This window comes from Psittacula echo (genome assembly GCF_963264785.1).
Source record: "Psittacula echo genome assembly, chromosome: 2".
NCBI classification, from domain to species: Eukaryota; Metazoa; Chordata; class Aves; order Psittaciformes; family Psittacidae; genus Psittacula; species Psittacula echo.
This window is the reverse complement of record NC_137737.1, coordinates 109,928,011-109,951,410: the sequence shown is the minus strand read 5'-3', so window position 1 is coordinate 109,951,410 and position 23,400 is coordinate 109,928,011. Positions and strand designations below refer to the sequence as shown.

Genomic DNA, 23,400 nt, shown 5'->3' with positions numbered 1-23,400 from the left:
TTTAACAGCTGCAGACTCAAGCTTTGTCAATGCTACAAAGGAGAATTTGGCTCTAAGCTAGACACAATCCTAACAAGACAAAGGCCATGCCTTCGCTGCATGGGTAGCAGCTTATCTACACCTACCAGTTCCTCTTTCTGTTTTTTTCCAACTCCCCACTTTCCTGAAACAACATCAGCTATCAGTTACCATCACTAATGGAAAATACCTAGAAATTTTAAGGAACAGAATTTATCATGCTGCTTCCTGGAACAGCAGAGCCCGTGATTAATACTTGGTCACAGCACGCATCTCTTCTGTAATGCCAGCCCTGACCAAAGTTCAGTGAGGCTCCTCCTGATCCTGGGAGTCATTTCTACGGAGCCAGGGGGTGTTCAGGGCACACAGCTAAACCAGAGAAACATTTTTCAGGTCTTGCGGTTTAGACCTTGGCTCTGTGAGCAGCAGCTCCTTTCCATAGCCCTGTTCTCTTCAAAAAGCAATCCCTGCCCAAGTGAGGACTGAAGATCACTACTCATTACAACATAAGCATGTTACTACACCAAAAGTTAAGTCAAGCAAGATCCAGACTGTCAGACCATTCAGAAAATGTTTAGTAGTATTGTTTAATATCTTCATTAATGACATGGACAGCAGGATAAAGTACACCCTCAGCAACTCTGCTGACGACACCAAGCTGTGGTACAGTTGACATGCTGGAAGGAAGGGATGCCATCTCAAGGCATACTAGCATTTTCCTCCTGTAATTTTATAGTTGTTTATGTGGTTTGGAAATTGATTTTCAAAGTCAACTCTTTACTACTCTTTACAGACACCTACCTGAGCTGAGTCCTATAAAGAGGTAAGAGCTGCTCACTTACTTCACTTTTTTAATAATGTTTAATCTTGCAAAAGAAACTTTGCTGTTTCCACAGGAGTTCATGCCTAGCAATCACTATTCCAAAAACATAACCTACTGGTATAATTTTTTTTACTTCATAGAAGTTTAAAAATACAAGTAAAGGTCATATGCTAATTTGACATTTCAAAAATCATACTCAAACCTGAAGCTTCATAAAAGTAAGTTTGATTATGACACTTGATGTACTCTACATATAGAAGCAGCTTAGAATTACTTCTTACTGCTTTATGAACTGAAATCTTTTTGCAATCAGCCATAATTTTAAAAGGCCTAAAGTAGCAGAGAACACCCAGACGCAGATTTTTAACATTGTCCTGCTAAAAGAACGGCAGATGTACCAAATAAAGTATTTTCTGAAGATCACAGTTCTCATTTCACCAAAGTGCCAGAAAAAGAATTTAGAACTGAAAAAAACTTCTTTTGTCAAGGTCATTGGTAAAATATTTTACTAACATAGGCTTCACCTATTTTTTTTCCTTGGAATGTGTGTATTTTAACATATCAAAATAGAAAAGTAGAAAGAGACAAAAAAATACCATTTCTTAGGAACATCTGATATGTGCATAATACCTAGGGCTGCTACTCACCATGTTCATACCTCAACATCTCATTACTATACTGTATTCCTCATCCTTATCTTCTCTCTTGTTCTTTTAATTTCTTACCAAGTTTGTACTCTTCAGAGGAGGTTGTGGTTTTTTTATACAAGGCTTGACACATCTTTCCACCACAAAATACAGAACAACTGATATAGATAATATTCTTTTATAAAAGGAAACCAGATCTTAAACTGTCCTTTTACATTAGCTAGCTTCCCTTATCACTGGTTTTTCAATATGCTTCAAATTCTGCTTTAGAGGAATCATCTGACTGACACTGAAAGATCTGATGGCTGGCTGGGGACAGCTGGGATTTTGGATAGCTAGAAAAGAGGCTATTTAAATTTTGAATTAAGCCTAAAAGACCAATAATTATGTTTAAAGGATGACCATGAAATTACCAACTGCTAATAGCACCATGAGACTTCTGAGTTGGCAATGAACTGAGATATACTGAACCTCCTCCTGAGAAAATTCAGCAGTTTCAGGTTGGTTGGCTGCAGATGTAGAATACTACTTCCACGATATTCACAAGGTTTTCTTCATAGCCATAGTGCTGGAAAAGTAGCTGAGCAAACAGCTGTCCAAAGCCCAATTTGTAACCATGAATGACAGGAGCTGGCAGTGTGCGCTCACAGCCCAGAAAGCCAACCGTATCCTGGGCTGCATCAAGAGGAGCGTGACCAGCAGGTCGAAGGAGGTCATCCTGCCCCTCTACTCTGCTCTCGTGAGACCTCACTTGGAGTATTGTGTGCAGTTCTGGTGTCCTCAACATAAAAAGGACATGGAACTGTTGGGACAAGTCCAGAGGAGGGCCATGAGGATGATCAGGGGACTGGAGCACCTCCCGTATGGAGACAGGCTGAGAAAGTTGGGGCTGTTCAGCCTGGAGAAGAGAAGGCTGCGTGGAGACCTCCTAGCAGCCTTCCAGTATCTGAAGGGGGCCTACAAGGATGCTGGGGATGGACTCTTCATCAGGGACTGCAGTGACAGGACAAGTGGTAACGGGTTAAAACTTAAACAGGGGAGGTTTAGATTGGATATAAGGAAGAAGTTCTTTACTGTTAGGGTGGTGAGGCACTGGAATGGGTTGCCCAGGGAGGTGGTGAATGCTCTATCCCTGGCAGTGTTCAAGGCCAGGTTGGATGAGGCCTTGGGTGGCATGGTTTAGTGTGGGGTGTCCCTGCCCATGGCAGGGTGGTTGGAACTAGATGATCTTAAGGTCCTTTCCAACCCTAACTATTCTATGATTCTATGATCAAGTATTATTTAGACGTCAATCTTCAACTTTTCATTTCCAGACTGAGAAGCTTATAACCTGCATGCACATGCCCTCTACATATAAGCCATACTCGGGGCCTGGAACTACCTACTGAAATTAGCTGCTCAGTTTCTCAGCACAGCAGGTCAGAAGATGGAGCGCTAGAAGGCCTTGACTTGCAAACAGGTCCCACAGAAAAGACAGATTAAACAGTGCATCAATCCTTAAACAGCTTGAAGAAGGTCATTCCTTTAGAAGGGTTCTGCTGCTTAGCTCAGAGGAGAAAGGTGGTTCCCTGAACTCTACGACTGTTCATACCTTTCCATTTTTGCAATTAAGAGATAATCCAGAGCCACTCATAGCAGTGGATGTGGAACAGGCATCACAATTTCTTGTGTGGTTTCTAAAGTACAAAGAGAAAACTTGATATGTGCAGCAGTTACAATGTATTCCATACTTGAGTCTTCTGCAGTCGTTTAGTATTGAGACCACCTTGGGAGGATGATCTTGGCAGAATTCTGGCTGGGAACACAGAAGCTCCAGGGAGTGAGAATCTTGTAAAAATGAAAGCAAATAAAAAACCCTCACAGAATCATGGAAAGGTTAGGGCTAGAAAGGACGTTTAAGATGATCTACTTCCAACACCCTTGCCACCTTTCACTTCTTATCCCTTACAATTCTAGGTAAGATCACTTACGTCATGACAGTTTAAAATACAGGCTGAATAAAAACATGCAGCAAGTGTCCGGCCTGATAATAACTTTCACTGTTACATTATTTACTGATTTTGAGTATACGTTTAACCGTAAAAAAAAGAAAAAAGAAAAAAAAAAGAGAGAGAGGAAAAAAAAAAAGGACATTTTTCTTCTTAACTCCCGAACAAGAAATTGAACAGTAGGATAGAAACTGGTCTGCAAATATAACACTGATAGGTTTTGTTTTTATTTTTTTTTTAATTTTTTTTTTTTTTTTTTTACAAAATTATATACAAAAAAAAAAAAAAAAGAAAGTCTCCTAACATTTAAAGATTTAAAACCTTCACAGCTCAGGCTACCTAAAGGGAAATGAATGTAAAGAAAGTACGCAATGCATTTTGTTCCCCATTATAAGCAGTCAGAACTCAGGAGCTTCCATCAGGAAAATCAGTTTGTCCAGCAGCTCTGCCTCTACTGCTGCAAATGAGTAAGTGGCAGAATAAGTGACTTAATGAAGAGTCACATAAGGAAAGAGAATTTTTAAGATACTTACAATCTTTTAAAGTTTCAGGTCAACCTAACAGCTTCACAGGCAGAATTTGTAAGATCTTGAGACTAACCATTTACAAAGTGTTCAAAGAAATAGCACCATATACAGAAAGACAGAATTGCTGACTGTTTTAAAAGTGTAATTTTACATAGAATATGGTCAATCAACAATTCATTTGCCAATTAACACAAGCACTGCTCCTTTTATTTCTCTGAGGTAGACAAACATGTAGGATACAGCCCTTCACTTATTTGTTTCAAATAAGCTGTTCTGCGAAAAACAATCTTCTTTAAGGAAGCATTATGTAATTCAGAACTTCTATTGCCAATGTTTAAAAATAATACATCATTCTTTAAAAATAACACAGGCGCAACACTGTAGCGCTTATGATGTTTAGATTTGATAGCTGCAGTAAGAACACCTCAAAATATCTTTCCTTTCTTAAGGTTTGAAAAAAACAGGGATGGCCTTACACTCTAACATCAGTGTTTAAATATCTCAAGATAATTAAAATAAAGGACCAGCTCATACAAATGGAGATACCAATTAACAGATACCCTATCACTTCAAGAATTTTAACCGAAGTGCAATTGGTTTTATTTCTGTTACCTTCTGAGTTCACCATCACTAACAGAGGCAAGTTTGGGAGCCTCCTGAGAAGGCGTGGAATTTCAGAACAAAGCTACAAGACCCAACTCAGTTTTCATTCTGCAGAACAGTGAAATAATCAATGTGCTGAAACTTCAAAACCTCGTTTCCCCAACTGGTCCAGCCAGGTTGTAGGTTGCGAGCAAACAACTCCAAGCATTCCACATCTGGTTTGAGAAACTCTGCCAGAACCCCTGTGCAAGATAAGAAACAAAAGAAGACAACAACAGTGACAAAGGTACAAATAACAACAGCAAACAAATAAAAACTTCTCTGTGCAGTTAGTGGATGAAAAACTGAGTGGTTTATTACAAAAGGAAGAGACACCAAATTAATTTCAGGGGTTTCATCAAGCAGCTAGACTATTTATAGTGAGAAAGTAATTTTAAGTAAGTGCCCTTGAGATTCTGAACAACACTGTCAAGGCCTTCAATAGACTTGATTTATTTGCTTTCATTTAGGGAAAGGGAATGAGGATTTATTTCAGCCTCTACATTGATGAGTTCTGAATTTTTCACTAATATCAACAAAACACCTCCTAAAGACTCACTTTGCTCCTACAACACAGGGGCAATGTTTATAAAAATAAATAAATAAATAAAATCTTTCCTTAATTAAGATCACCCTTTTCCTCCACATCTTAAAGGGGATAGAAACAGGGGTTTTTTGTTTTTAATGACAACTGAAGAAACACCAGTTAAATAAGAATAGCAATAAAAGGACTATAAAAATGCAGGGATTTCTTTTTCCCCAACACCAGCCTGGCAATTGAAGAAATATTTATATAACTGTGTTCTTTTATTCAGTAACATAAATTCTAAATTTCTTCTACAGCTGGGCATTTTTACTGCTTAAATCCAAGTAATCCAGATGCCTGTCATCGTGTCACTGATTATAACTACTATTCTTGGACTGACAGAAAAAGATCCTGCATTTTGCCCAAAAAGTATTATTGCAAACAGCTTATTGTTAAACATGTTATATGTCATAAAGAGCCATTTAGGTTCGTGGCTGAGTCAAACAAATTTTGAACTAGGTTTCAGGAAACCTAGTATCTACAAAGATATTATGCATAAAAATATGCCTGAGAAAAGCAAAGGTATAAGGAACACCCAACACAGAGAGGGCAGAAAGACTAAAAAACATAACTCTACTAAAATTTACATGTTAAGTTCTTATTTTTGTTCCTGAGGACAAAAGAAGAAAAACTAAATGAAAACATATTCTATTCCAAAGGGTCTCTTGGTCATTTATCAGATCTCTCAGTGGTTTCTGAATTTCCACAGCTTAAAAACATGGTTCATAAATCCAACATTATGTTGCTTGACTCAGTCTCTTCAGATATGATCATTGCAGAAAGCAAAACCACATCCAATCAGCATACATCAAAGTATAAGAAGGAATGCTTTTTTTTTTCTTTTGGTGCATTTCAAGCTCTGACTTTTTGTATCAAATCTGTGAGTCACAGACCCCTTGTGCAAAACCCAAGCTGATCTTGTCAAGGACTGCTCCTGTTGCAGAAACACGAGCATCCACTTTACTTTCTAGCCAACCCCAGATGCATTCTCTACCTACATGGCTATCTCTTCCAAGACTTCAATCCATTCAAAGCTTTTTTTTTTTTTTTTTTTTTTTTTTATGTATTTTTTAATGGATGTTTCTGGACCTTCCTGTATTTTGGCATGGCACATGCGTCTAGTCTCCTTCCCCCAATCTTCAACAAATGTCAAACGAATGTGTCAGATGGGTTACCATTAAGGCAGCTTTTATTCTAAAAAATACTACTACCAACAGGAATCTTATTCTAAAAACCTGCCGCTTTTCGAGGCAAGCTAAAATGTTTAAACAAATCTAACATTTGCAGAGAAGAGTCCAGGAAACTTAGAGAAAAATCTACATTTTGACAGAAAACTTGCTGCACTGAACATTGGTGTCACAGGAGTTCATCTAATTAGGCACTACTTATGAGTAGCTGCTTTTATACCATTTTGCAAAACCACCATATATCTAAAAAAAAAAAAAGGGGTAAAATTTATTGTTCTTTTTCCATGCTCTGTTTAGTTAAGGATTTCTTGCGTACACTTTCCCGCCAACATGATCAGAGGGCTGGAGCACCTCTCCTATGAAGACAGGCTGAGAGAGTTGGGGTTGTTTAACCTGGAGAAGGCTTCAGGAAGAACTTACTGAAGCCTTTCAATGTTTAAAGGGGGCTCATAAGAAAGATGGGGAGAGACTTCCTTGTAGGGCCTGTTGTGATAGGACAAGGGGTAACGGGTTTAAACTAAAAGAGGACAGAAGGATGTGGACCTCTTAGAGCAAGTCCAGAGGAAGGCCACAAAGATGATCAGAACCTCCACTATGAAGACAGGTTGAGAGAATTGTTCAGCCTGGAGAAGAGAAGGCTCCGGGGACACCTTAGAGCAGCATTCCAGTACCTGAAGGGGGCCTACAAGAAAGCTACATTTTTTTACTATGACATGTAGTGATAGGACATGGGAGAATGGCTTTAAGCTGAAAGTCAGGAGATTTAGGTTAGATAGAAGGAATAAGAAACAGGTTGCCCAGAGAAGTTATGGCTGCCTCATCCCTGCAAGTGTTTGCAGGTTGGATGGGGTTCTGAGCACCCTGATCTAGTTGAAGATGTCCCTGCTCACTGCAGGGGGGTTGGACTGAATGACCTGTAAAGGTTCCTTCCATCTCCAACCATTCTATGATTCTGTGACTAACAAAGGTATTCCAAAAATTTATTTTCTTGATTATTTAAGAAAGCCCATATTGTAAGAGGTTGCACTTTTTCCACATAAGAGAAGGGAGAGACTGTGCAAATCAAAGCTCCAAAGCTTTCAATAAGCTCTGTTTGCAGATCCTGACATCTGTAGAATATCTTTTTTTTACCCTAATGCGCATAAAGTCTTGCAGAGCTTACTGCGGTCCAGCTTTATATGACCTTTTTCCCACTCCATACAAAACCAAAATTGAATAATTTTATTTTTTACATAGGCTTCTAAGTAAAAGAAGCAATTAGGTGACATAATTTCATTAAGAGCACATTACTAATGTTGACACTTGTTCTTAAAATGTATAATTAAAAATATCATCACAGCACTAAGTCCAGTAATCAAAAGTAGTTTTACTAAGCACTAAAGACTTCCATGTCTAAGAGAACAAATTTTAAAAGCACACTTAAGAGATTTAACCAACCTCAAAGTTTGGTTCGCCATAAAGGAAAAAAGAGGTAGCCAATAAATGGGTCAGTGCAGCAGAAGCAGGAAGCTTGTGACAATCTGTCTATCAATTTGGTCATAGAATTTAAAAAGAAGTCCCAAGAATCTCCCCCTCTCTCCTGCTGCCAGAGACAGGGTCTTTTTTAAGTCTTTTTTAAAAACAGACATTACATATAAAGCAAGATTACATTACAGTATGATTTTTCATTGCTAGGTTGTAGGTATTTACATAATCACATCAGGCAGTAACTTGCATTGCAGTGGAAATTACCATATCAAGAGGACAATAATGTGGCTGTATTTGGTTGGAATAAAATCTCATTACGTTGGTTTCCTTAAGATAGGAAAAGTCAGCATTCAAGATACAAATCACAGCTTCTTTGTTAGGCTTGTCATGTATCTGACTTGCAGCCCTTAAGCAAACTGTGGAGTTTTTTCCCCTGAAAACAGGTTAGAGGATCTACATCAGTAGAAAGATGAAATACTAAAATTCCTCTACCATAGGAATAGATTTTTAAAAAGCCATCCACACAATTAATTCTATCCACTTACAGATATCACTGACAATAAACAGCTTAAATAGACAATAAATAGATTATTTCATATCACTTGTAGGTGTCATAAACCCTATGACAGCAACTCAGGCAGCTATACTGGGGATCTAATGCCATCGGACACATGAAGCTACCTCAAAGCTGATTGGTAGATATAATAACACTGGTCTTCCAGAAAACCCACTTCCTTCTGAAGCACAATCTGGAGGTCAAGGCAGGATACTTGCCATACCTGCCTGCTCATAATCCTAAATATGCACTGAAGATGCATGCTGCTTTTTTAAACATCTCTGAAACAAGCAACAGTTTTCCCCTATCTTTCAATTACCTAGATAGCAAGTTCTTCATGGCAAATTGCATACATGAAGTGAAAACAACTGTCAGCTTTCCACTGTCTGATTTGTGAGTCATGCAAAGCACAAAGCACATGACTGATATGATTTCACAGTAAGCCTTCAAAAGAGTTCGCAATGTATAGGTCTTTATTGCTCAGTTTGTCTAATCCATGACAGAACCAGAGTCTAAACCATGTCTAAACCATGAGCAGGACCAGAAAAAGATCTGAAACTCAGCACAAAAATGGTTATACATCTCAGCATCTTTCCTGAGCTTCAATTTAAAGCTAGATGTTGATGCATCTATCAACTGTAGTCTAACAGTAAGGACTCACAAGGTACATGAGCAAACAAAAAGCATTGACTTAGTTTTGCTTCCAAGAGCACTTTTATAATATGGCCTTACAAGCCAGGGTTGCTATAGCAGGAAGGAGTTCCCAAGATTTCCCATTGCACTCTTGTGCTTGAGATACGCAAGGTGGCTAGAACATAGCCGAGAATTAATTCCAATTTTAGGCATATATCTATATAACAGCATTAGTTTCTAACAATAAGCCTACATGCTTAAAAACTGGAGAAAAAATAGCTATAATAAGAAGAATCTATAAAACAGGAAAAAGAAAAAAGGTGTTTGAAGCTTTACATTACTTCACATCATCTGTGTAACAGAATAATTTTTGTATCTTCTGTGAGTAACATTGCACTGAATTAGAAAGAAAACCTGCTGTTATTTGAATCAAAACCAGGAGTAATAAAATTTCATTTTAACACATTTGCATAGGGAAGCTTAAGTACATTTACAATGACATATTAAAGCCCTAAGCACTGAACTCAGCACATGTATCACCAAAAATCCCTACAGTCACAATTTCATGGTTAAACGCACTGTAGGAACCCAAGCATCTCTTTTTGATGGCTTACTTTAATTTACATCTTTCTCTTCCTCCAGAGAGATAGACTGTTATAATCAGTCATGAGTGGCTACATATGTACCAACATGCAACCTTTAGAGTAGTAATAAGAAATAAAGTGCCAGACAGCATCAGTAAATACTAATTTTTTTGGCTTTGTTACTACTTAAACAAAGCATAAAGAATGTGTGTGACTCATCAAGTGTCCCTCTCCCCCACTGCCAAATCTCTGCTTCTGTTCAAATTGCTTCTGAACCACTCTAGCACGTAGCTCAGCTGCTCTCTACTGGCCACTTGAGAATACTGCCGGATCCTGAAAGCATTACCCTGTTGCAACGTTGAAGTCAAAGCATCAGCGATTAGTTTCTGCCTTATAGTCTACCTTTTCATTCCATAACCATGTTCTGAATGGAGCTGCCAAAACTGTAAAATACATGTGGGCTTTATAAAACACTTGTAAAAACCTTGATATTGCTCAACAGCAAATTCATTTTTTCAAATAGAAACATAAATACTGCATAATGGTATCAAATCTCAGCATTCAAGTAAAGGCTGAAGACAAACAAATTAGCAGACAATTTCTTTCAAAACCCATTAAGGATGATAATTTATAAAGGATACTCCCAATATGGTTTCTAGATTCTGCCCTATAAGAGAATTGTTCTGTTCTGGTGCTAGAATTCTCTAAAATACATACAAGCTGCTGTTTTGCACCCCTGGATACCTTACAAGCTTCCTGTTTATGTCCAAGAGTGCTGCTAAGCATTAGTTTTCTGAAGAAGCCGTCGGTGGCTGCCTCACAAATCACTACCCAACCATTCATTACCTTAAATCAACAAAGATACTTCCTGTTATAAGCCCTAATGCTTAAAGATGTAACTTCAGAACTGCAAAAAGATCCTCCTAGAATTGCCTTTTATTATTTTATCTAACCAAAGTATGTCTTCTGCTAGTTTGAACAGGTACATACGCATGTTAATTTAATAAACACAAGCCCAAAATACAAATTTTAGAGCCTTCCCAAACACGTAACAACTGTCGAGATCAGCTTCCTAATTGAAGCTGTTCTATTCCTTGAGAACAGAAAAAGGAAAGCATGTCAGTGAAGCAAACTGTGATGCTTGTCCTATCAGCAGAATTATGCAGTTGTTCTACCAGCATTTTCTGATGTGATTACATAGCACTATGTGCACCTGGAATATCTGCAGATTCATCCTGAGTTCTCTTCTTAGGGAAGAACAGAACCATTTTTGAGAGAGATATTTAATATCCTATGGTGACGGAAGAAGCACTATTGCTATTGATGAAATTAGTCAGAGAGTTCCAGAAAAATGTGCAAAAGGTAACATATCACACAGAAAACTTCAAATTCTTTGAACTAAACTCTGAAATGTTGAATTCACACCCACACTAACTGGCTGAAATCACTGCATCAATTTCAGTAAATTAAATACAGCTCTTCAGAAATAAGCAGGGCATGCCTTATTTGTCATATATTGTTAACAGCTTTTAAATAATTAAGATTTTGGATTTAAAGGCACAACTGTACTGCAGGGGTAAAAGCAACTCGTGCAGAAATAAAAATTTTTCTTTCAGGATGACATAATAAAGAAAGAGATTTCTGCTTTATTAACTAAGTAGAAGATATCCTATTTACGTATACCCAAAGTCATTGTGTCCATCCCTCCCCAACGTGCTTTAGGTTATATGGCATAACTCCACACATAACCTATAAACTGTTCCTGCAGCATTTAAAAAAAATATTTTAAAATGCTTTTTTTTTTGCATGTCTACCCAAAATATCCACACAACGTCTCAAGTTTTACTTTTCATATTCATCTTTAGAGACCAAGACTTAGGTGCCTGAACATTTTTAGAAATGTTGAGGAACCACAAGTCCTGTTGAGCATTACTTGGCATATTGGAAATTAAGGCACTTTATATAAAAAGGTACCTCATTCTAGGTACATCATTTCAGGCATCCAAACCCAATGCTCTAGAGAAACATTACAAAACAAAACGTACCAGTAAGAGGGGGTTTATGTGAATGCAGGCTGCAGGGTATGCTGACTATTAACTTCTGTTCTGGAACTGGGAGTGCATCTTCAGATTTCCTGTTGTATAAATCAGAACAAGAAAAGAAGTATGAGAATGAGTATCACTGAATGCGATGCTCCAGCTTCAGATGGGAGCTAAGACACAGATGTTTCTTCACAGAATTCACAGTCAAACTTCAGATAAGTCTAAGGGAAATTAAATGTTGCTCTGCCATAATATATGTTTAGGACAGTTTATGAAATCACTGAGGCTTTATTCAAAACACGGTTAACAAAAAGCCAGCAAAGACACTGAGAATAAACAATGTAGTTCTGTGTGTTTTCATGTGTAGAAAAACATCAGCATCTCCAAAATGGCATCAGCTTACACCAAGGACTCACAGTCCAAGAGAACCTGTCAGCAAAGGAAGCCCTGTCCACAAGGCTCTTATCTCAGCCAACTCTCCAACACAGACTGATGTAAGGAACAAAAAGTTTCCATCCTTCAATATTACTAAATCCCTATCTTATCCCAAAAGTAATAATGCTATTTTTAGTTCCACAAAGATGATGCCAAAGAAGATTTTGGGACATTACATTGTATTATGAACAAGTGAGATAGATAGACAGACAGACAGACAGATATACGTATTAAGAAAATCCTAGCAGCCTCAAAAAACACATTTACCATAAATATCCTGGCATACCTTAAGGTTTCTTTTACATCTCCTTGAACTCTCCCCAGTACAAGAACTTCATAGGGCTTTTTGTGTAAAGAATCCAAAGGAAATACAAATTCTCCAGCTCCGGTAATCTGTCACAAAGGAATTAAAAATAGACAGTGAAAGATTTTTGTATCCATTTCTTTGAGATATTTTTCTTTGATCATAAGGAAGATACTGATGATACCATACTTCTCAAATATAAAAGCACGTGGAAGTAAACAGACAAATCATAATATAAAGTGTCACAGTGCAAGCCCTCTCAGTCTCCAAGAAAGCAACAAAACAAATTGAGAACTTACTTTTACCCAGTGCCACTCAGCAACTGTTTTCACAGACCAATGAGGATAAAGTTCATCCTTAACAAAATGTAAGTGCTTCTGTCTATTAGTCACCCATGTGACTACGAGACAATTTGGAGCAGCTAGAGCTGGTACAGGAATCTGCTTGATTTGACATGAAGACAAGTAGCTGTATCTGTGTACCAATACAGTGAGAAAACAAGTTAGCATATACCAAATACAAAAACTGTAAAGCAACACAAATGGATAAAGAAATTACACAGCCAAGTCATTTCAAGAATCATCTTCTGACAACGCATCATAAAATGGATCAAGACTGACACCCAGAGGCCAAATCTGATACTGGGATTCTGATACAAAATAATTAGTGTATATATTTATGTTTTACTGAGCAGAACTTTTAGCCACATTCTTCTACTATTCCCCAAAATAAAGTATTACAAGTTGTGACTCTGAAGATACCTAAAAACCCACATTTAAGAAATATCGTATGTAATTCAATACTCTCATCTTTACACCAGAACAAATGATATTTAGTGAAAAGTAGCTCTTTAGTCAATGTAACATTACTCACTTTCCATAATAATTTCTCTTTTGAACGAAAATGACATGTGAGTCATTTACAAGTGCAAGGGCAACACTAATCTGACTGGCAAGTTAAAAGGTCAGAAAGAGTAATCACTTCTCCAATTATGTGCAGAAATTACTCATTATTTCTAAGCTACCATTAATGATAAAAGTTGCCTAGGTAATTCAGAACAATTCTGCACATTTTTGAGCTAACTATATGCTACATCAGTGTGCTATCCAGATCCTTTCTTGCTCTACCACTTTCCTCATGATGCTATTCTACACTATTAGTGATGTTACAATTCGTGGAACCTACATGTTGAAGTATCAAAAACACGGGCACACTGCCTACTGGAATCAACACCCATTGTCTGGGTACCCCGGATCCCTATACAATGGAACAGTGAGAACAACAGCAAGAAACAGGTAACAAGGATAAAATCCAGAACAATTAGACTGCCCAGAGATAACAATATTCACAACAAATGCGAAATGCAAAACAAAGATTAGCTGTCAACAAGGTAGCTAACAGCAGCGATAGCTCTTTACAGCTTTTGCCAGAGTCTTGCTGGCTAATTCATGCTTGTGAATAACTACAATTTTCCTCTGAGTAACTTACATAGTTAAGAAAAACACTTGAATGAGTTTAACTCTAAGTTTCTGGAGGTTTCTATAGGGCTTTCCAAGTAAACCTACTAATCGGTCTCTGCATCTTCAAATTATGTCTTCATAACAAGCTTCAAAAGCTACAGTAGACATTATTCTAGAAAGTTGTAAGGCTGTATTTCTTGCCTGCCCTTCTTTCCCACGGATACAATTCTATGGCAATCAAGAGAGCTCCACTGGCATAAGCCTGATGTTACTCAGTAGAAAAGGAAGGCCATAAAAATTTTAAGTTAATGACTTCATAAACTGCAGTACTCAGAAAGTTCCCACCGCACTTGAGGATTTTACTGCTGCATTATCACTTTCTTCTACCCATCACACTGAAGCTCAAACTACAACTTAAATTAAAAAAAAAAAAAAAAAAGTAAGACTTCTAAATAAGACCTCAGTCCCGGAAATACTCACACATTTCCCTAGCTTTATGCCCACTGAAGCAACCCTATTATTTTCAAATGATCTGCATGATCAATCTGCATGATCTGGGCATTAGAAAACAGTGGACCCAGACTTTCCTTGTAAATCTCAGGGGCTAACATTCTCTCACCAGTTAGGTAATTTAACATCTACCCTTGCAAATACTTTGAATGCAAAGTATCCAAGCGATTTCAGTGAAGTCCCTGAGATGCTTCATAGACTTGAGGGTAGGCATGCTCCAAAATATTTGCTAGCTTAAGCTATAGTCTCACAGTTATATCGGTCTCAGATTGCATCAGTATATTAAAATGTTAATCACCCTTTGTAAGCTGACAAAGTTTTACTATAAAATTTACCTGCTGCTCCTTTTAACAGACTTGTTCTCCCATGGTGGATCAATTACGATTACATCATATTTTTTCTTGTCTGGAAAGTAAAATAAAAATAAAAAAATTAAAAAAAAGAGACAGTAATCTAGTTTTAAAATAGATCTACCAGTTAAAACTGATATGCAGCAAAACTGCAAGTTTCTTCTGATCTTTCCAAATAAGAAGTTAAAAGGCTTCTAGCATTCTTGTTTTAATTCAGATAATCATATACTTTGGAAATGTTTCGGCTGATTACCCAGGGAAAGGATGTTTATGTAATCTGTGTCAGATCCCCCCCAAGAAATCTGGAGCATCTTGGGAACTCTTCTATCAGTTTTCATTCTGAGAGTGCAAGTCTCAAAGATTAAAATTTCTCAGTTTCCTTACAGAAGATACGTAATAAGGCACCCAGCTGAGAGAAAGGTTGCATTCCTGAACGCAAGATTCCTGTCCTGTTTGATCTTTCAACAGGCCAACTAGGTCACGTAGAGCTTCAAACCAGCTCCGGAAAACTGTGTTTTGCATCGCTGGAGATCAAGAGAGACAGAGAGCTAGACCCACTGTATGAAATGGAAATTAATGGACAAGAGGAAGAGAACTGAGCGAGTTTTCATGGGAGAAGCTGTGTTTACTTTAGTTGGAGAATAGAAGATACAGCACACATCCAAGAAAGAAAGGGACTCTTCAATTTTATTTTATCCACAGAACGTATTTGTTCCTTCATTGAGTCTGATACTAATTATTTAATAGCCAGTAAGAACAATAGCTTTTTATTTAACGCCCAATAAATATGCTTCTACATCTTAACCCTTTATTAACATTGGAGACGCCATCTTGACAGTGCACTGATCAGAAATAGTTCTCTTCTGGCAGGTGAAAAAGAAGAAGAAAAATATTAATTAAAATGGACAGCAGATTTCCTCAAAAAATAAAAAATCTAAAGTCATGGCATTAGAAGGTAGAGCAGTAATCGCCTGGTCTTGCTCACAGGTAAGATCTTTCCTATGAGACAGTCTGATGAAGCTTAGCTGCTAATAATAATAATAAAGGCCAAACCGAAAGCTAAATGGAATGCTGATGTACAGTGAAGACTGCTGCATGTTATCAGCTTAAGGCTTTCTGCACTGCCCATTAAGGCTGGGGATACTAGCTTGGATACCTCTGGATTTACTTTTACAAAGGAGTTTCTAATTCTAAAATCCCATTTCCTTGTCACTGATTTTGGCTTACACCTATATTCTCAGCTGTGAAATGTAGCAGCAAAGAAGTCAACCCATGTTGGCTACTCATGGTCCAGCTGGATGCAGCAGCCTCTCAAACTGTTGTCTTCTCTGGGGGACACTGAGGCTGGTTTCACAATCAGTTCATGCAAATCAATTTGGGTGTGAGACAAGGGGGAGCACAAAATTACAAAACGGAATATATAAACCTTTAAAATCAGTTTTAAGTAATGTTAAGTTTGATGGCTTTGTAACAGTAGCAATGGAAAATTACTGAGGTGCCAGATACACGGAAAAAGAAAAAAGTAGAGTACAGCTAGAGAACATACAGAGAATTCTTGTACAAGATAAACCGTTATAGTTGACATAGTTTTAGGCCCTATGACCTTAGTACAAAATGAATGTAAGAAAAACAGGCTAGAAGAACAGGACGCAAGGATAAGGAGTATCTGGGAATGGCAGGTGTCCAGGATGGGCTGCAGTTAAACTAACTGATAAGTAGAAGGACAGGTGGATTGTTATGTCTCTGGTGTTAGCGAACCAATTAAGCTGGTATAAGCATCTACTGCGTGTGCTTCAAAGGCTGCCAGAAGTGATGAAGACTGTTGGAAGAAGTAAACAACCCTCAGAGACCACCACCACAATTTTGTGCGAATGCGGCGAACTTTCTGGAAAACAATGTAATCCATACGTAGCCTCATGAATATGTATGTATGCCCACGGACTATGTAAGGATGGCTTGTGTAGCAATACCGGGACACACGTTAGGAGGAGCTATCCCCCCGTGTCTCCCAGCACCACAATAAAGAGTACCTGCTTGTCAACTTGAAAACTTTGTTGGCAAGTTTGTTCCTGGAGTTTTCTCCATATCAGGTGACATGGTATAGTGTGAGGTGCCTCTGTCCAAGGCACGGGGGTTGGAACTAGACAACCTTATGGTCCTTTCCAACACTAACTATTCTATGATTCCATGATTCTAAATCTAAATAGCCCCTGCTGCTGATCAGGATGAATCTGTAAGGGAACCCTTGCTTTAAGGTGCACAGTCTCATCCCTCTCCCATGGTCTAATCTAGCTAAAACCAAAGACCCACCACAGCAGCAGCATGCATTTATCTATTAAATTTATCTATTAAAGCCTCACCCTGGGGATAGGGACCCAGCAGCACAGCTAGTCAATTTAATGCATCTACATGACTTCTGTACTGACAGTGGCTCAGAGCATGCTAAAACTGTTGTAATTTGGCTGAGATTTTTTAAAGGAGGCTCCTGGAGATAGACAATCCTCTCATGACATAGGCTTCTAGCCACTTAAGATTCCTTTGAAAAACCTAACCTATTGGCACAAACCACTTTGAAAGCTGGCAGCAGCATTTCCTATCAGTATGATGCTGTATGTTACAATTTGTTCATTGAGTCATTAGCCATCTTAACACTAACTGCCCTTCTCAGGCAGTATGGAAGTGGTAAATTCTAATGCCTAAAGATACTTACAGTTCAGCAGAGGCTGTAAACATGAAATGTCAGACAAAAGGAAACTGCTTTTTGGTGGCACTAAGTACTTCTGCCCCATTAGCTCAACTATCTTTGCATAGCTTGAGCTGTTTTCTGTAACACATGACAGCAGGTCCTGCTCTGGAATGGAGATTTCATCATCTAGCACATGTACAGCTTGATGGTCACTTTCATTCACAGCTGGAAGCTGCTTTGCCATTTCACATAATTCAGCCAAACCACAGCCAATGTGTCCAGGAACAGCATTCTTTCTGCAACTGGGTTCTGCAATAGTGCGGTGGAGAAAACCACTTTTGAGTCCTTCTTGGACTAAACGCAATGTGCCTTCCCAAATGAGCTTCCTGACCTGTATGGCCATAAAGAAAGAAGGGAAAATAAATTATCTTTCAAGTATCTACTTGATCAGAGAATGTGACAGAAATCAAAACATTTCCAATCTGCAGAGTGGGAGAAGGATCTTTGCCAAATACTGAGATCTCAAAAGCTACAACAGTAATGATAATAAGTCCATGCTAACTTTTGCTGTTGGTTTGAGGGTTGTTTTAACAAAGTTACAATAATTAGAAGTCTGGAGAAAGAAAGAGTGAGATACTACAGAATAAAATATTTCACAGACAACAGAGGAGGAGTATTATTGTTCAAAAAAAAAAAAAAACCATATAACTTTCAACACAACTATGTGAAGCAAGTTAAAATTCTCATTTAATTTGAAGTTACCACGCTCATAAACACATTTTTGAGAGGTATGTTGGGATCAAAAAGTCAGTATTTTTTCACATTTTAATTCACTTTGAAAAACAACAATTTATGCATTTTAAAAGTAACACAGAAGTACAATCAGCAAATTGAATTATTATAATTTGGTTTTTGCAAATTTTCTAAGTAACATACCTCTCAAATAATCTGCCAGTGAGTCCAGAACAATAAAATTACTGGATCTATAAACAGTCTCATTCACTTCAGCACCTTCCCTTTCCAGCACCTTCCCTTAGAGACCTAGTTTATCCCCAAGTCATTGAGCCTTTATGAGTTGTAATTATCAATGAGGCATTACTGTTCACTAAGAAGAGCAACAGTCCCAGGTACAAATACTTATGGTTTCTAAAGCTCCTTATTATGGAATCCTCAGCTTCACAAGACACTTTTATAAAATACTCTTTATTACAATACCCAAATTAATGGTGAGGAAATTTTAATTATTTCTTTAATAGCACTACCATCTACATATCTGACGGGACAAAGCAGTAGCTTTTTAGTACCTAGGTTTGTGACAGTAAAAGTTCATTCTGCCTTAACAAAATAAATGTCTATTTATAAATGCTACAAGTTGTACAGCTGAATTAACGCAGATAGCTTTTCTTTTACATTTATATTAATTCACAGAGGGACAAAGCCTCTTAACTATCAAACAGTAGTTTTCACAAATGGCTGCTGAAGGAATTTAACATCTTTTCTACTGTTTCCTATGTTGACTGTGACTGTAATTCATAAATGGATTCAATGCCTACTTACAATGTCAGACACAAATTTGTGCTTTTTTTTTTTTTTTTCCAAATGATTCTGAAGATATGAGTCAGTGCCAAAATAATCTGAATTGACTTGCAGAGCTACAACCTTTAACACAAGTACAGTAAAAAACAACACATTCTAATCTGAGAATAGTATCAGAGGCTAACTGAGACCACAGATTTTTCAAAACAGTGTCTTCTTTGCATATTTACTAAAAATCATTTGAAGGTACACAGGCCTCCAAGTCATCAAACTTGTCTTCATTGTTTGCTTATTCCTACTGTTGAATGACTTTATTTTAGCTTAAAGATTTTCATACTCATAAACCTGCTTTTGATGTTGAACTTCAAAGTTTGCTCCTTCAAGGCAATTCCTGCACATGCATGGCTATTCACAACTACAGGATCTCTACACTGTACTATAGCAAACAGTACATGTTCACTATAAAACTTTTGCCATGTAAAAGAAGAAAAATTTAGTCATTTTAATATACTCCAAGAGGAACAGAATTAAACACGAGGCCCAATATGGCTAACACCTTTGTGACAAAGGAAGTTCACACTATTTCAGAAAGCAGCAAGAATGCATCAAGCATCACCTAAAGATTACACTTCCAGGATTTACTAACACACCTCAGTTTAATTCAGTTGTAACTTCACCAGTACATCACAGACATAAGCCTAAATAGAGACCTGAATTCTAATTCATTCATGATACTTTAGTATTAAAATGTAAAATGCTGGGGGGGTGGCAAGAGAGGCAGAAGGGAAGAAAATTCTTTCTCATTAGCAGAATGAGACATCTAGGAGTACATTTGGTCAGAGAAACTTTGAATAACTTCAGCACACTGTCCTGATACACTAAAGGTGCATCAGTCTTCAAACACACTAAGCTGTTTATTTCAAATCAGCCACTTCCTGTTCAACTACTATACAACTTATCACTATCATATCATAGAATAGGTAGGGTTGGAAAGGGCCTTAAGATCACCTAGTTCAAATCCCCCTGCTATAACAGTAAAAGATATTTTGTGAATGCAGATTCCAGCTCTCTGAACTGTCTTAGCCGCAGCTTAATGTCTATTTCGTTTCACATATGTCTACACTGAACACAGTTTTTGTAAGCCCTTATTCATTTAAGGACTAGCGAGTTGACCTTACCCTTAGTGAAATAAGCTACAAGAACAGAACTTGTTTGCAACCACATGTTGCACTCTGTATACGCCCAAAATCAGATGTCATGTATTTGCAAATTATACTTCAGTTCAGACTTACCTTTGCATGGTATTGTAAAGCATCCAGTTCACCTTGGTTCAATATACATTTCCTTTTACGTTTCTGCACAAAGAGCAAACAATGAAAAAAAATATTCCTCCACAATGAAAGGAAAAAAAAAATCAAATATAAATTAATTACAGGCAGAAGAATTACATTGTTTTCTATCACAACTCCAATAAACAAAAATATGATCTCAAAATACCTCATCTGCTGCAGGCATTCTCAAGGTACACAAGCTTAAAGCTGTGTTATGTTACTCATGGCACTGGGATCTGAACATACCTAGGCACATGCACAGTTCACGTTCATACCTCCTTTGGGTAAGGGCTTCAAGTGCAGCTTACCAGTAACAGGAGAAAATTAGTTACATCTTCAGGATTATACTTGTTGGTTTAGACCTGCCACACTTTTTTGCCCATAAGGAACAGTACTCAGCAATCTACATACTTACAGTAAATTCATACTGTCATTCCCTTCTTGTTAATCTGCACAATCTTGACAGCTACCACAGTTTAAGCTCAAGTGCCTTACCACAGCCAACATTAGAATATTTTGTGAGCAACACACTGCTTCTGCATCAAAGGATGCATATTACTGACATAAGGGACACAAGAATACCTTTGTGAGTGCTTGTGAGATATGTTTTTCCATACATCTTGAAATCTATGGTGGAAAAGTTCCTTATCTCCTACATAATCTCAGGAAACTGAAGTGTGCAAGACAGTGTTAGTGGTATGTTATTTACCAAGGGGTTACTGTAGCTTACTGTATTATGGAGAACATACCTTCCTAGCACTGGCAACAGAATCTGTGACACCACTCGTGGTTTCTGGTTGGTGTTCCCCTCTGTTGCTGCTGGCCTTTAGTTCTGTGAGACTCGCCTCAGGGCATCCCTGCCACAGCTGCTCCTCAGGAGCTGCAGCTATATGGGGCTTAGAAACATCAAAGAATTCCTCCCGGAATATGTATCTTGTTTTTGCTGGTTTACCTTCTGTTTCTATCACATCTCCAGGACCAGAAATAGAACCATCACTTGAGGAAGTGGCAGCAAAGGTAGAAGTAAGATGACAATCTCTAGTAGATATGACAGAAGTATTGAAAGTGACACCATCAGGGTATGCAAAGGAGTCACAGATCTCATAGCCACACTGGTTGATGAAAGATAGATGATCCACAAGCCATCCCGCCGTCAGCCGATGTACCACGGACATCACAGCTCCCGTTTTCAAGAAGAAAAATCAACTCCCTGAAACTGTAGCTGGCAACCACACATGCTTCCTGGTGCAAACTCCTCCTGTGGGAAGTTTTTACAGAGTTCACTTTTCAGAATTACCATTGTCTAATAAAGCAGCACTTATCTACTGACAGGCATTTCCATGCGCACTCAGCACATGGTGTAGGAACTTCTACCTTCAGCTGGTTTCCTAATTGTCTCTTCTGTTCTATCTTTATTCCACATTCTTATACTTAACAAGTCCTTAAAAAAGTCCCTATGACTTCACACAGCATAATGAACTTTAAGATGACTCTCTTTAACAAGTTAGAAAACAGCACTATGACACAGCAGCTCCACAGACCAGGATTTCACATGGCAGCGCCCTGAGCTGCACAAGCCCGGGGACAGCCGCCGCCCCAGAGCGGCAGAGGCCGGGCCACAGTGCCGGTACCGGCGCGTACACGGGGACTGGGAGCTCGGTTTTGCCGGAACCCCCTCCCCGCTGCCACATCTCACCGCGGCTCGGCAAGACGAGCAGCCTGACGGCGCAGTACCCTCCTTACCGCCGCAGGGTTGATGAAGCTGCTGAAGGCTCGTTACGGCGGTGAGTAGAAAGGGGACTGCCTTCCACTCTTGCCCCTCACTGTACAGGGAGAAAAACGCCAGGCCTCATCATCGCACAGCAGCACCTCAACCGCCTACCTTCACTGTTCCGCCACACCTGAGCGCCGCCATCTTGTGCGAGCACGCTCTTTCACCCTAAGAGTTTCCGGGGGAATCCGGTGGTTTGCAAGTGAGAGGCCAGTCAAACGGAAGTGACAAAACACTCCCAGTGGCTGGTCACCCGTCACCCTGCTTCGTCGCTTCGATATGACGTCTCCTGCGGCGCACTACGTGACGTCGTTGGCGGGTGCATTTGAAATTGAGGGGACGGTTTAAACTTAGGAGCCGTTCGCGGTAACGGTCGAGCTGCAGGGATTGGGTTTTCTGTGGTGTGGGCCTTCCTCACCGAGGATAATAGGCTCGGGGCCGCGCCCGCGCCGCGCACTGGGGGAAAGCCGGGGCTTTGAGGGGCTGGTCCCGGCTGCGGCGAGTGTCGGGGTGTTGGCGTGTAAACGCCGCTTGCTTCTCTGTTTGCCTTTGATACGGATTAAACGCGCTGTTAATGCAAGCGGAAGCAGTTGTGCCCAGTTCTGCCGTTCTCCTTCCTTTTTTGTGCTGACGTGTGGACTAGCAAACTGCTGTTAAACCACCAGCCATTTGGTATGTTCATTCCAATTTACTCTGTCTGCTTTGCATCGCTGGTAAAGGAATGGGAGAATGTAGATTCTTGTATGAGGTCGTGGGTAAGCCACCCTGTGAAGTGGGCCTAAGCTAAACTTCTGTCATGGATTGAGAACTAGAAGCGGAATTAGAAATGTGATTGTGTAAACACAATTTATATTGATAATGTGTTCTGGTAATGTTTGTAATTAAGGGGGTTTTTTTTTTTGATTACTTATAATTCAGTCACTTGAGCCCATACCAAAATAGATACACTGTAGAGGACAAAAGTTGGCATTTTTTTTCAAAATTAATTCTATTTACCTCAAAATTCCACTTGATGCCACTGTGGGGAGAGTTCAATGCTTGCAGTTTGATTTCTACTTTGTGTGTGTAGTCTGAAGATAACCATAATGCTCCATCCCTGGCAGTGTTCAAGGCCAGGTTGGACAGGGCCTTGAGCAACCTGCTCTACTGGGAGGTGTCCCTGTCTATGGTAGGGGGGTTGGAACTGGATTATCTTAAGGTCCTTTCCAGCCCAACCCATTCTATGATTCTGTAATGCTATTTCAGAATAGGCTTTCTAGTCATTGTGCTATGATATTGTGAGATCATTTTGCAAAATCAGTAAGCAGGCTCAGAATT

At 38.8% G+C, this 23,400-nt stretch overlaps 1 protein-coding gene across 2 annotated transcripts; it reads right to left on the bottom strand.

Moving 5' to 3' along the window:
- Nucleotides 1-3,681: 3,681 nt before the first annotated feature.
- On the bottom strand, nucleotides 3,682-22,297 carry METTL4 (methyltransferase 4, N6-adenosine). 2 transcript variants are annotated; one of them, XM_080610858.1, is made up of 9 exons: nucleotides 22,195-22,297; nucleotides 21,062-21,570; nucleotides 20,274-20,336; nucleotides 17,470-17,836; nucleotides 14,745-14,814; nucleotides 12,739-12,913; nucleotides 12,422-12,528; nucleotides 11,704-11,792; nucleotides 3,682-4,848 (listed from the first exon to the last, which is right to left on the bottom strand). In XM_080610858.1, the coding sequence occupies exons 2-9, from the start codon at nucleotides 21,485-21,487 to the stop codon at nucleotides 4,703-4,705; spliced, it is 1,443 nt and encodes a 480-aa protein (XP_080466984.1). In that variant the 5' UTR covers nucleotides 21,488-21,570; nucleotides 22,195-22,297; the 3' UTR covers nucleotides 3,682-4,702. The 2 variants fall into 2 exon arrangements, with proteins under 2 accessions (XP_080466984.1, XP_080466983.1); XM_080610857.1 differs by having other exon boundaries at nucleotides 22,056-22,252.
- Nucleotides 22,298-23,400: the final 1,103 nt, after the last annotated feature.